At 41.2% G+C, this 15,106-nt stretch overlaps 1 protein-coding gene across 1 annotated transcript in view; it reads right to left on the bottom strand.

The window, feature by feature from the left end:
- The window catches only part of GLP2R (glucagon like peptide 2 receptor), an 883,434-nt gene that overhangs the window by 349,361 nt on the left and 518,967 nt on the right, over positions 1 to 15,106 (bottom strand). The window contains exon 5 of the mRNA XM_085616722.1: positions 6,500 to 6,606. Coding sequence (XP_085472848.1) covers positions 6,500 to 6,606 — 107 coding nt within the window. The remainder of the gene's footprint in view (positions 1 to 6,499; positions 6,607 to 15,106) is intronic.

Raw genomic sequence — 15,106 nt, 5'->3', positions numbered from 1 at the left:
GGCCCTCTTTTCTACACGCAGGTTGTGGAAGGTGAGCAGTGAGGCCTGGGTGCGCAGGCACGGGACAGCGATGAAGGCGTGTGCAGTTGTATGTACTCTGCCATTACTGATTCTATACTATGTTTCAGATGAGTGAGCTCGAGGGCTGCAATATGTTACGGCACGTGGTTAGAGACACACCAGTGGCAGAAAGGTGAGCAGTGAGGCCTGGGTGTGCAGGGGCGGACAGTCACCTCTGGGTGGTGGGAGTGGATGCTGTGCAGCAGCCTGGGTACGCAGGGGCGGGCAGACACCTCTGGGCGGTGGGAATGGATGGGGTATATCAGCCTGGGTGCGCAGGGGCGAGCAGACATCTCTGGGTGGCGGGAGTGGATGGGGTGCAGCAGCCTGGGTGCGCATGGGCAGGACAGCGATGAATGCGTGTGCAGTTGGATGTACTCTGCCATTACTGATTCTATACTATGTTTCAGGTGAGTGAGCTTGAGGGCTGCAGTATGTCCCGGCATGTGGTTGGAGACACACCGGTGGCGGAAAGGTGAGCTGTGGGGGTTTTGTCCTCAGTGTCGGCACTCACTCTCCCTCTCCATCTCTTCCTTTCTCTCTCTCACCCTCTTTCTCTCTTTCTCTCTCTTCCTCTCTCTGTCACTCTTTCTCTCTTTCTTCCTCTCTCTCACACTGTTTCTCTCTTTCTCCCTGTTTTCCTCTTTCACTCTTTCTTTCTCTCTCTCTTCCTCTCTCTCACTCTTTCTCTCTCTCTCTCTCTCTCTCCTTTGATGGGCGCATGAAGCACAATCTTATCTTGCTTTTTGTCTTGCAGGCTGTGATTCACAGATTGTCAAACCCCCCCTGACATGGGCCTCCCACCACGTGACGATGACTTGAGTTCCACTGAGTTAGTGCCACCAGAGCTGAGCGGATGTGCAGCCTGCGATGAATCGTGGCCTTGATACACCATTCTGGCAATCAAGACCCGATTTGAATTGTGAGCTCCGCTGGACCGTGTGTACGCCACGGCTGAGCAGGTTGCTTTGGTACGTGGTGGGCCCTCTTGGACACAAGCCAGTGGCGGAAGGTGAGCAGAGAGGCTTGTTTGCGCAGCGGCGGGCAGTCACCTCTAGGCGGTGGGAGTGGATGGTGTGCAGCAGCCTGGGTGTACAGGAGCGGGCAGACACCTCTGGCCGGTGGGAGTGGATGGGGTGCAGCAGCCTGGGTTCGCAGGGGCGGGCAGACTCCTCTGGGCAGCAGAAGTGGATGGGGTACAGCAGCCTGGGTGCGCCGGCGGAACAGCGATTTAGGCATGTGCAGTTGTATGTAGCGGTGCCCAGGGCCATCAAGGGCCAGGGCCATCAGGGGCTCCAGCAGGGGAGCCGTGCGGCCCCCTTCCCTCTATTTTCAAAACCCCGGAGGGATGGTGTTCCCTGGGGCTTCGGGGAGTCCACGAAGCCCCCCCTTCATATTTAATTGAAGCCCTGGGGGGTGGTGATCCCCGGGGCCGGAACAAGCCCCGGGGAGGTGGCGGTCCCTAGGACTGCCGGAGGGCAGTGCATCCTCATGCACCTAATTTACATAGCCCCGGGGAGGAGGTGGCGGTCCACGGGGCTATGAAGGCCTCGCAGGCCCTCGCAATATAATTTTAGGATTGCCCCCGGAACCTGGCCCACCCGGGGGCTCATTTAAATGAAGTGGGGCAGCCCCCGCTTCATTTTTATTTTTTTTTCATCCGGATCCGCGCACCCAGCGCGCATTCTGATGTTTTTATTTTTAAATAAAAAACATTTTTGGGGACTGGAGATCCTTGTAAGACCCCCATGAGCAGAACTAGAGGGCCAGGGTGTTTCTACCCTGCCCCCTTTTCTTCTCTTTTAATCTTCTTTCGACCGTTAGTAGAACCGAGTCACAAGATGGCTGTCAACACTTCCTGGTTTGGAGTGTTGGCAGCCAATCACAGTGAAGCTCGTGGTCATGGCAGCCAATCACAGTGAAGCACGTGGTCGGGAGGGTGCGCGAACCCACCGCTGGCCCAGATATCAAAACTTTTATTTTTCTAATTTCTCTGCAACTACTGAACGGATTTACACCATTTAAAAAAAAAGTCGCTTTCTGAATCAAGCACTACCTTTTTCCCAAATTTGGTGTAATTCCATTCAGCAGATCGGGCTGTAGCCTTGGCTAAAGTTTCCGATGGGAAATTGATTTTATGACTTTTATTTTTTGAATTTCTCAACAACTACTGAACGGATTTACAACATTAAAAAAAAAGGTCACTTTCTGAACCAAGCTCTACCTTTTTGTCAAATGTGGTGAAATTACGTTCAGCAGTTCGGGCTGTAGCCTGTAATAAAATTTCCTATGAAAATTAACATGGAGAAAACACTTTTTGGGACACCCCTTTTTTCTCAGGCCCCGCTTAACGAAATACCCCTAAACTTTTAGGATACGAGCTGACCTGGATAGACCTTTTTTTTGGAGAATTTTGCGAACATTCATGGTATCTCAGCCTAGTAACACTGATTCGTTTCAGATGAAAATGTGTTATATTACATCATTATCAGCGATGTATTAAGATGTACCACAGTAATAGGGTGGATGCCCATTATGGGCTCAATTATGTTTAGATCGTTACTTTTATTAACCCCTTCGCTGCGGCAGGAATTCTGCCGCGGCGCTGGGGGGGTTTGGGGGCAGGTGCGGTGGCGCTGTGCTCGTGACGGAACCACTCCGTCACGAGCCACAGTTGAGCTGTGCTCATGACGGAGTGGTTCCGTCACGTCTCCGCCCACTGCGCTAATCGCCTGCACAGTTGGGGAATTAGTGCCGCGTGGGCGGAGCGGCCGCCAACGGCCGCAGCATGACGGAACCACTCCGTCATGAGCACAGCGCAACCGTGGCTCATGACGGAGTGGTTCCGTCATGAGCGGGGAAGGGGTTAATATTGACGACGCAACACATGTGTAAGAAGGACATATGTACTGGGAGTGCCCCATAACGAATTATGCCAGACGATATTATGATAAATCACATATATCATTTATTCTGATGCAATTATGGAATACAATATGTCGTTATAATATGGCGGTTGTGGTGAATATGATCTTGTTAAGTTTAAAACTGATGTCTTTTCTTTGTTTTTTGCATCTCATCGACTGACCAATAAAATGTGCTTTATAATGTAATTCATAATGTGATTGACAAAGGCGCGTCTGTCCATGTACTCATGGTAATTAAACAAGTTCCATGGTAATTAAACAAGTGTTTTTGCTTTCCCGTGACTGATCGTTCTTTTGAGATTGAATTAGTTGATATATATATATATATATATATATATATATATATATATATATATATATATATATATATATATATATATATATATATATATATATATATATGTATATATATGTATATATATATATAAATATACAACACCAATCCTACTTCCCCAAAGAAGAGGCAAGCACTCCGGTCTGTAAGTATGGGGCTGATTTAATGTTATTTCAGGTCACCCTCGACCCCGCAAAAAAGAGAGACGCGTTTCGCCTGCGCAGCAGGCTTTATCAATCTAAGTAGCGCCAACATTTCAAAGATATATATAGCCCTCCCACTCCTTCAAATATGGATAGACATAGTAAAAAGACTAAGTGCAACTGTCACTGGCAAATCACAGCTAAAATTCACTCAGTACCAATTATCCAAGTACCAGCTAATGTATAAAAATCTCGGCATAATACATCATTAACATACTTTGCTGAATAATTGTAAATGGATAACTCTTCTGCAGTGTAATGACACAGAGAATAGAAATTACATCTACTTGTTTTAGGTGGAGGCATATAATAATCAGATGTAGTGCCACTTCTCTCATCGCGTTTTGCCCTGTTTATACTTCATATAAAATAAAAACTGCCTAAATGCAGTACATCAAATCGAGCTGTTTTATGGTACACAATGATTTGCAACACTTGCTGTGCCTAAGACACAGCCATCCTGTTTTAACCAACTTGTTCCTTTAAAAATAGAGCATGACTAAATTGCAGCATGCTAATGCACTCTAGAACTAACACATTGATGGCATAACATTAAAGGGTAGTCCAATGTCCATGGTGCTTCGATTTTGCCATCCCACGGAACTACAAGTCCCATAATTCCCTTTGCTGGCCCTGGAATACCAAAGTCTGTAGGTGTATCCCAACAGTGAAAGTTCGAATTTGCAAATGTTCCTTGGATTGCTATATCTAAAACAGGTGCTTTAGACTCAGTCCAAAGTCAAAAATAGGGAGGTCAGAATAGTATCACACAACCTAAATATAGCAGCAGCTCGAAATATAATTCCATTATGGTCATATCTTAGAGGTCGGGGGAGACTGATGCACTTCAAATTAGACAAGCTCGAACAGACCTCACCATTTCCGCATTAGCATCCATGGTGACCAGTCACCAAAGGGCGCCAGTATCCCAGGTAAGGCTTTTCGTGCTTTGGAACACAGACTCGCATGCTGGCAGTCACAGAGAACCGCCCCGCTCCGCAATCTCCACATACAAATATATGTATGTATATATATATATATATTCACTTAAAAAACCATAGGTTTCACACATGTTATAGTTAGCTGGGCATTTCACTCGTGAAAAACCAATGAAATTCCCCCGTTATAGTTAGGTCAGATAACTATAACTCGCGCGACCGCCACTCTATCACAAGGATGATGTCATCGGTGATGTCATGAGTAATGCCACTGACCCTGTCATGAGTGATGTAATATGTGACGTCATGAGCACTGGATTGCGGGCGCGCGAGTTATAGTTATCTGACCTAACTATAACGGGGGAATTTCATTGGTTTTTCACGAGTGAAATGCCCAGCTAACTATAACATGTGTGAAACCTATGGTTTTTTAAGTGAATTTGCAAGGTTTTTTAAATGCTAATTCCTAACTATAACGTGTATGAAACCTATGGTATTTTCAGTGAATTTGTACGGTTTTTTTAAATGCTAATTTATGTATTTATTTATTCAAAGTTTTTTCACCGTGCGCGTACCGTGCGCCCACGGTGCACTTCGCGCACCGTGCGCGCGCTGTGGGCGCGCGGTGCGCTTCGCGCACCGCGCGCCCACATTACATAGTTCGCAGAATTTTTCCGTTTCTACCGTGCGCGTACGCTACGCGCACTCCGCGATTTTTCATAAAAAAATTAAAATACATTTTTGCCCTTGGAAGCCTAGGGGGTCAGGAACTGTCCAGCCTGCCCCCTTTTCACGTTATCCACCTTTGTTTTTCACCCCCTCAGACTGCGTGAGACAAAATGGCGGCCGACACTTCCTGGTTTCGACCGATTCGAATGTTTACTAAGATCTAACAACCAATCAGAATCGCGCTCGCGCACGGCAGCGTGCGCGTACAGTAAGCTTACGGTACGGGCTCGGAGCGCGCCTATAGATATATATATTGATTTCAATGCTATTTTCTCAGGAAATACTGAACAGATTTACACCAGACCTGCAAAAGGCACATCCCTGACCTGAGGACTACCTCTCTGCCAAATTTCAAGTAATTCTGTTCAGCCGTTCGGGCTGCAGCTTGGACTAAAGGTCCTATGGAAAAATGCATGGGGAAAATGCGTTTTGGGACCCCCCTTTTTCTCAGCCCCCGCTTGACGAATCCCCCCGAGACTTTCAGGGAAGGAGCGGAGCGGAGCGCCCCACCTATTTTGAAAATTTCGCGAGGATTCGTCAATCGGCGCCAAAGTTATTCAAAATAGAATGTTGCGGATTTCCTATGGAAACACGGTCCTAACTATAACTATCTACTGGCAACCGCCAGTAGATAATGTGTGTGTGTGTGCGTGTGTGTGTATATATATATTTAGATAGTTATATATGCTACTCTCATACAGCCACTAATACCACGCTGTGCGAATGCATTTATTTCGCTTCTAATTACCAGACATCTAACTGGATGCACGGTTTAGAAAATAATTGTCTCGTACCAGGCCCAATAAATTATCTTCTGAACCTCTTTGCTGCTTTATTAAATTGCCCGCAATGACGTTGGATCGCCCTTGTATTTCTGTATGTCTTTTCTCGCGGTGTGAGGTGATTAACGCTTTTAACGGTTGTCCACCGCAAGGCTGGACATGGCAATATTCCACGGAGAGAACTTCCTGAGAAATGATGTGTAAAGTCTGAGCACTTCTCTCTCATTAGTCTCTTCATATCTGCAGCAACACTTCTTCACCATCACCCTGCGGTGATGGTAAAATCGAAGCAATCGCATAAGATGAATGTCTGTATAGTAGATAAAACACAAGACTTGTGACAAGAATCTTTCACTTTATGAATGGGGCATGCAACTTGATGGACGAGGTGCACCATTGAGATTATAAAAATAACTTTTGCTGGGAAAAGATAAACCGTGTGCATTGAAATAGTAAAGTATTGCATACAAGCACCTCACTGGTCTTCAGTGATCTCCAAGCGGTAAAAGCATTTATTTTGACTGACCTGAAGAATGAAAGGCTGAGGAGGGCCAGCAGCAACACGGCCAGCGAGATGGAATAGCCAACAGTGTAGAGTAATTGCAATGTGGACAGTACGGAGAAGTCTTCGTCCTGAAACCAAACCCAAAGAAAAACAACATAAAATAGGCGAACATTCAATTGAAAGCTAAAATTATTTTAAAAGAAAGTGCGGCTATCATGAAAAGCTGGTGTTTTTTGCTTGATCTAAGCCCTCATTGCACCATCCCCGTTAACTGCACGATGAGATCACACAGATGTAATGTAGTATGGGCAGTAGTACTACAGTAATACTCATTTAAGTACTTTGACACGCCTTTGTGAATCAGCTCTGAAACGTTTGACTCCCTAAAAGTGCAAGGACTGTACTGATGGAATATGAATATTCTGATTTTCTTCGCATTTTAGACTTTTTGGAGCCACTTCAGAAAGGCATACGAAAGTATTACAGAAGTACTACCTTACAAATTCCAAAATGCCTTTGTGAATAGCTCCTTGTCACATGATACCTCTCGCAACGTCCTTATCAGACACTTCACCGCCCACAACAACCAGCACCAGTTTTAATCACATCGCCATCGAGCGGCTTTCATAAAGGCGCGGACATACATCACTCAGATCCTAAAAAATCATATGACTTTAGGTGGAAGTGACTGGACTCGTTCACTGCTTGTGGATCCATCATTGCCTGGATACCACCTTATTATCGGCCCACATGCCGTTGGAATTTTCAAACCAATTGTCTTCATCGTGGATCTTCTATCCCGTGGACCTCTCATTATTATCGGATTTCAGGGTGCTCCAGCCTGGTTGGATACACTCTCTAACACGCCATTGTAGGCCTTCCCCCCATGCAGTTGGCAAATCCTCAGGCATGTGACCCAATGTCCTGATGATGATCCTCTATCTATGTATGGATCAAAACGTTGTCGACTCTCCGACACCCTGACACGACTATTATTATTATTTCATTGTGTAATGCTGTCCATGTTCATTTGTGCTTTTCTAATTTTGGTAAATTCAAGAATTAAGCTGTGCCTGAGCCTTTTGCTTTGTCACAAGATTTGACACAAGATTTCATTCCCACTTTATTGTTTGTTCTCAAATGTGTTACATTAAAGCGATTTCTGTCCGGCTGGACAGCGCAAAATCGATCTAATTTTATTTCTAGATTCATCACTTCGTGCATTACCACTGTGAGGGACCACTGTGTTCACAACATTTGTAAATAGGTCAGCACTCATTTTCCTTTACCTGTGAGCATATTCTTGGTGTATACCGTAAGTAGGTAAGGTAAGTAGGTTTGTATGTAATTTTATCTTTTTCTTTGAATTTTTTTCTTTTTCAATAAAAACATTTCCCTTTGTGTGTTTCTTTCTTATACCTATCCTACGATTTGTAGCCAGTTTAGTGCGCTTTCCCAAACCTGTATTGGCACCTACATCTCAACCTTAATGGTCTATACTAATTTTAAAGACTGCTGGAGACTAATTAAAAAGATTTGTAAATACCTAAAGAGTTGCAACTGTGTGGGGTGATCAACTCATTTGTATTTATTTATTTACCATTCCTCTCATACTGCCCTATTCATTCACACTGGTCTAAACTAAGCACAAAATTATACATATGTAGTGACTGTCAATTACACACATATTCTCACAAACTACCACCACACACACGCACACAGGTATATCAGATGTACATATCTGTAATTCATGCTTTGTGAATCAACTACAGATTAATAAATTTCAAATCTTTCCAGGCACAAGTTCGATTTACATTTGGACAAGGCTTTGTGAAGTTAATCTTTGGTTTTTCAATGCATACTCTACATATATGGAAAAGAAAATTCACTCTAGCATGTTGAGTTATGTCTCCTAATCTCTTGTGTGGCAAGGAATGCAAATAAGACAATGGTTTTGTGATTTTCGAAACACAAGCACTGTGTTATATGCCGCTGGACTCTATTTTCACTTCCATATACTATTAAATTGTAGTTCTTACTCTGTCTCATTCAATTGATCTACATTCAGTTATTCTAAAACTGTACTTTAAATGTGTTAAACTTAATGTTACCTATTTTTGTCAATGCATAATTGAAAATGCCTCTTGTATACTATTCACAGCATAGCTCACATATTTTCACAATTATCTATTATGTAGTTTCTTACTTGATTAAAAAATAATCTCTCAGTGTGAAACCGCACAGCTCGTTGGGTGTCTGCAGCGTATGCAAAGGATGTGAAAAGTACACAAATGGAATACACTGTGCGCTCCGCTCAAAACAATGTTTGCCCTAATATTGAAATGAGGGGGAAAATGGCTGGTCTTTCAGGTGTACAGTTATGTTTTGTGGAATTTTGAAGAATGTAAAGTAGTACTACTATTGTTCCTTTTTGCAGACTCTTACATGCGTTTGCAAATTGGCTCCAAAATGTCTAAAATGAGAATACAATCCAGGAATATTCAAATAAAATTAGAAATCTTTGAAACGCCTGTGCCCTTCTGAGCAAAATAACGAGAATAACGAGCTCAAAATTGCACAGATTTATCACCTGATTAAAGCATGTGGTAAATGGTGGGCCTTTCATTCTTGGCCCTTTGATTGGGAGGCAGTGGGTGGAACAGGAGGGCAGATGGCTTTTTAACGCTCACCCCATGCTGCGGGATGTGGTGGGGGAGGGCTTGACATAGCAAATGCCTGCAACCTGGTCTGGTGTCTCCTGGGCAAGACTGATTGACTCTGAAGTTTTCAAACCTGTTCATTCTAGGCTCGGAGAAACCAATACACCCCCCCCACTTCTGATACCACTCCAGGCAATTCATAATGAGGGTCTTAATATCAAGACAAAAAATGGATGGCCATGATTCACCGTAGTGCTCACTGATCGCGACAAGGCTAGTTACTTTGGCCATCATAATTTGCAAATATTTACCTAATTTACAAAACGTATGCGTTAGCGTGCATTTAGACGTTCATTATGTTCTGGGCATGAGCGGTTCCTCAACCAGCTCGTGCCATTGTGATGTGTACAGAATGTTGTTTGTTCTACCTTCGGTGGTTGGCTACTGGTCTTTGACTCTTGTAGGTGGTCTCCACGGATACTTGGCTGAATAAATACTTTCTTTCAAGAGTTACCGACTCACTTTGATAACTTCAATCAATGTATTTTATGCATTTCTGTAATTTAAGTATTTTTTAGTTTAGCTGTAAAAGAACAAGGGATGCAGAGAAAATTCTGAATGCTATGCGACTGAATAACACAATAATTTATTAGTATGTGTTGCAGGTGTGTTAGTTGAAGTACTTTCACTTGAAACTTTCAACTTCCTATTAGCAAAGGTTCTACTGTTGGAATTAATATAAATATATTTCAGGATCATTCTTATTGTCTTTCTCTTACATTTATTTTTGGGGCCACTTCAGAAAGGCATGAGTACTATAGGATTACTACTTTATTCCAAAATGCCTTTGTGAGTAGACCATCACTTATTTTATTTTCTCTGTGAACCTAGTCTTCGCTCTGCATACCATAGCTGTGTTCAGGGTTTCAAAATGTGTATGTAATTTAACTTATTTCTTTTCTTTTTAATTTTTTCTTTTTCAATGAAACATTTACCCATATGTGTTTCTTTCTTATACTTATCCTATGATTTGTATCCAGTGTGGGGCACATTCCCAAACTTGCATTAGTACTCACATCTAAAACTTGGTGGTTTACATTAGTTGTAAATATAGAGACTGGAAATTAATGAAAAATATTTGTAAATACCCAAAGTTTTTTGACTGTGTAGGGTGATCTCCTTATTTACGTAATAATGTTTTGATAATTTCACTGATACTGCCCTGTTAATTCCCACCAGTCTAAACTAAGCACAAAATTACAAGTGTGCACTGAATGTAAGTTACACACACACACACACATATATCAAATATTCACATCTGTGAATTAGGCTTCACATTACACATGCCTACATTACAATGTATTCCTGTATAAATTTGAATTACACCTAGATAAGGCCTTGTGAAGCGATCAGGTAATGTTTAAATGCTGACCATAAATACATGGAAAGAAAACCACTTTGACCTGTGGAGTTATGTCTTGAAATCTTTTCCGTGGCAAGGAATGCAAGTTAGAAAATGGATTTGGAATTTTTGTGAAAAAAGTACTGTGTTATATATCTCTCGACCATGGATGCTGGTTACACCTCTTTGGAAAACTAAACTGTCAATCTAATTCTGTCTCCTTCACGTTGCCCTAAATTCAAAATCTATATTTTAAACATGTTTGAATCAACTTTACCTATTCAAGCCAATGCATAATTCAAAAGGCCTCTTGTATTTACAGCATAGTTCGCATTTATCTATTTATTAATTTCTTCCTTGATATGAAACATTTTTTACAGTGTGAAACGGCACACATAGTTGAGTGTCTGCAGCACACAAAGGGTGTGAAAAGTACACATATAGAACACACTGTGCTCGTTTTTCAAAGTGATTTGTGCCCCTAAATTGAAATTAGGGAAACAATTGGCTCAGTTTTACATGTTTCAATTCACATTTTGTGTTAACTTAAATGACATTACAAGGCATTTTTGAGAAGGTAAAGTAGTATTCTTTTACATACCCTTGCATGCTTTTGTAAATTAACACCAACCCATCTAAAATGGGAATACATGTTGAAATTCAAATACAATTTCAAAAGTTAGAAAGGACTATGCCCTAGTTTACCTTTACTAGTCGGGAGTTTAATACTCAGGTATCAATTAATAAAGGTTGCTCATAGAGCCTTTTTGGATGTGACCCCCAGAAGTGATTTACTGAGACATAAAAATCACACCATCTGATATACATCTGCTCTCATCAGGCCTAATTCATCAAAAGTGGAATATTTACTACTGTAATGTGTAATGATTCTGTCTAGTTGTTGAGATGTAGTTTAATTAGATTTATTAGTTCTTAGTTATAGGTTGTAAAGTTCATCTGAAGCAGCTCCACCAGGAGCAGTCTGCCTGATGCTCAGCTCATAGTCCAATGGTCATACTTCACTGCACAGGATCCCACATATTCCATTCAGCATCACCATGCCAACATTCCACGCAGCACACAGCACATTCACACTGGCTGTGCAGCTAGGGAGAAAGTAACAGGATAATTACAATACAGGTTACTACATAATGTTACATCTACATTTGGGAAACATTTCCAATTTTTTTTGTGCATTTCACAGAGGATTCCATGATGCCTATTACACATTTGCAATAGCTTTAATTTTATTTGTAAATTCCAAACTTCTGATAGGCATAAGCATGCCTACATACATAAATGTGAGTACTTTTTCAAATTCTTGCAAAAGTCAATGTGTTCTTTATTCCTTTTGCTGCACCACTAGTAGTTTTGTGAGTGTTCCCTCTGTGTTGACACCCTTGATTCAGAGTTAATGTGTACATTCCTTCCTGGTTGGATGTGTGCCCTGTACACGTTTGAGAATAACTAAACTAGTAGTAAGTCACACTTATGTTGGGGCTCAACCCTTCTTATTTCCAGTCCCTTTTTATTATACCAATAGTAAACAACAGTCTATTACTCACTGTTAGTGTACTTAAAAAAAATAATAGACCCATGGGTTGAGCAACAGGCAACTTTGGCTTCAAAATATTTTTTATTGTGAGTTAAATATCTACATACAATATATATGACTGCATTCAAGGGTAATACACTAAAACAGATTCTAAAATAGGTGACATTGAAGATCAGACAGAACAATGATACTTCTGTTTTCAAATACAGTGAAAACTGTTGTGGATCACTTTTCAAAGACTCAAGGCAATTTATATATGAAATAGATACAAATAGTAAGGAATGTTTTCAGAGTATGGATTATTTCAGGATTTGTATCAGCAGAGAAAGTACAATGTTTACATTTTTATGTACATATTCAGCCTTCTGCACAGGATCTAAAGCTGTCTTCTCCAGCAGCATGCCTCCCAGTGCAGTCATATTCTGTGATTAAGAGAAAAATTCTTGTTTTTTTATTAGAACTCTCAGATCTTTACAGGCAGCTGGTATGGGAAGAAGGAGTAGTAATAAAAGAGTTGATACTATGATGGGGCTTGTCTCAGGTAATAACTATGAAGCTCCTGTGCAGATATTGACTGGCTTAAAGCCACTTAAAGTGAAGTATTTTTGGTAGTATACACCTGTCTGATTCACAATATATTATATATTATATATTATTATTATCAGTAGTAGTAGAATTTATTTATGTGTAATAAACCAATATTTGAAACTTCGTAAAGTTGAAAAAGACCATCTAATTGCCAAATAAAATATTCCCTCCTCACTTCAAAACTGAATAGACTTAGGGCTAACTAAAAAGTGCAACAATAGGAGACTAATGGAAAGTAAGTATTGACTGCATCAATTAACATAAAATAAGATTACTCAAGGAAATGAGCTATGTATGCAAACGCCAAGAATACCTGGAGGATACCAGGTTACTCCATATTGAAAGGGATTGTGTTGTTCGATTGCTGTGGTAGCCAGTTTTGTTGCTGTGTAACTGTCGATCATGGTCCTACTTGCAGTACTTACAAATAATCAATGCAAAAACAAATAGTTTTAAAGTACACTTTAAGATGCATGCTTTGAAACATTTAGTGTTTGCATTGCATATTTAGAAGTGCTGCAAGAAGGAATGTGGCCAGCAGGTCCCCAACAACATAAACGGACCCCACAGGAGAGAAACCGGCCCCAGCCTGTCAGACCATAGAAACGCCAGTTAGTCAGTCCATCCCTGTCATCAGGTAATATCTAAAGGATTCCTTGCTACATGATTGAGTCCATCCCATGCCACTAATAAAATGGGTGGGGGTCTGTAAATAAACAAAACTTTAATTCCTAATATGGGACTATCCTCCATTAAAGCTTTGTTGAAGAGTGTTAGGCTATATGATACTTGTGTATATAGATAATTTTTCTTGTGGCCTGGTTAACAGCAAAATCTTCTAATTTGATTGATCAAATATATTCTACGAAGTTTAGCATCTGGATAAATGATAGTTCTACTAAGGTTTATGAGACGATGGTCATAATCCATGCAACTAAATTGACATATCGTCATAAATCAAATCCTTTCTCTGTGTGTGAACTTCTGTGATAGGCACTTAGTGTTCTCTCTCTTGCAACATAAGTTGTTGCGTGTTTCACAACCATCCCCCATTCAAATTGGTCCTAACTGCCTTTCTTTCTAACATTTAAAATATTTTGGGGGATTTGCATTTACCTAGAAATCTTTCCCTCTTGGTATATATTTTTAGTAAGTGTCAGTGCAAGCTGGCATTTTTCAACACAATTTTGGTTGCTGGCGATTCACATAACTCCATTTTTGACCTACTCCTCCTAGTCATTGCATTGCTCATAAATGCATTTTTTAGAGAGCGAGACTTTGTACTTTGGTGTAAGATAGAATATACCCACCATGAACCATAAACAATGGAGGGGCCTTCCTTCTTCAATTGGTGACACGCATTCATTTGTAGGAGTTTGTGAGAACACTCTTAAATCTTTGAAATTTTCAAACATGTTCTTACTCATTTCAAGTACATTATTTATGCATTTGCTTATTTATCTTTTATGACATTGTTTATGTGATTTGTAATGTGCTAAAATGCCACTAAAGCCACCTTACTGAGCTTGTATGGAGGTTACAAAGCTAAGGCTGAAATTTACTATGGCTTTACACTGCTGCAAAATGATGATTTTGTGTGCAATACTTATTTATTTACTAATGTGTTCTTTTATGTGGTTATTTATTTATTTATTTGATATGTGATGTGCTAAAATTTCACCAAGGTTACTTCACTGGACAAGTATGGACAGTATAATATTGAGGGTGAGTTTATTATGAATTTGTAGTGTTTGTCCTTGCTTTGCAGTAACAAGACATTACAGGAGCATTACTTGTGCAGATATTTGTGGTTGGAAATTACAATCTTTTTTGTGGGGTACCCTCAGATTTTTTACTTCGCTGCTTTAGCTGGCTGTATAACTAGGTGCATGTTGATTTGAATAACTTCAAAGAGGCCTACCATGTCACAGGATAATCTTTGCTGACACCTAAGCAGGACTTGTGTTCCCCTTGTCAGACAGGCACCAATCCCAGTGAAAAAGGGCCTGTCCCCCGAATTCATGTAGTGACAACATGGAAGTGGTTGCTCATTTCTCTCGCCACACCTCTGGGATGGGCCCAAGGGGAGAGAGGTTTCCCCATCACTCATTTAGGCAGAGAGGGACATTGTGGGATTGTTTGCAGTAGGGCACACAGGAAGTGCTGAAAATGTGGGTTGGGGTGCCCCTGGGAAATTTTGCCCATTTGGTTAGCAAGGGGCCAGTGCCAGGCATAATTGTGGCACACAGCAACCTCCTCAGAACACTTTCTGAACATATGGAAGAACAGAATAGCACTGGACCTGCTGTTTGTGACCTAATAAGAGTCTAGAAGACTGGATCTGTTTTCTCTCTTGTACCAAGGACAAAGAAGTGAACTCCAAGGGTCATAAGGTTGACTTCCTGTTTAAGCTACAGGGACAG

Source organism: Triturus cristatus, chromosome 7 (assembly GCF_964204655.1).
Source record: "Triturus cristatus chromosome 7, aTriCri1.1, whole genome shotgun sequence".
Taxonomy (NCBI): domain Eukaryota; kingdom Metazoa; phylum Chordata; class Amphibia; order Caudata; family Salamandridae; genus Triturus; species Triturus cristatus.
The sequence above is the reverse complement of the archived record's forward strand: the minus strand, read 5'-3'. Positions and strand labels throughout refer to the sequence as shown.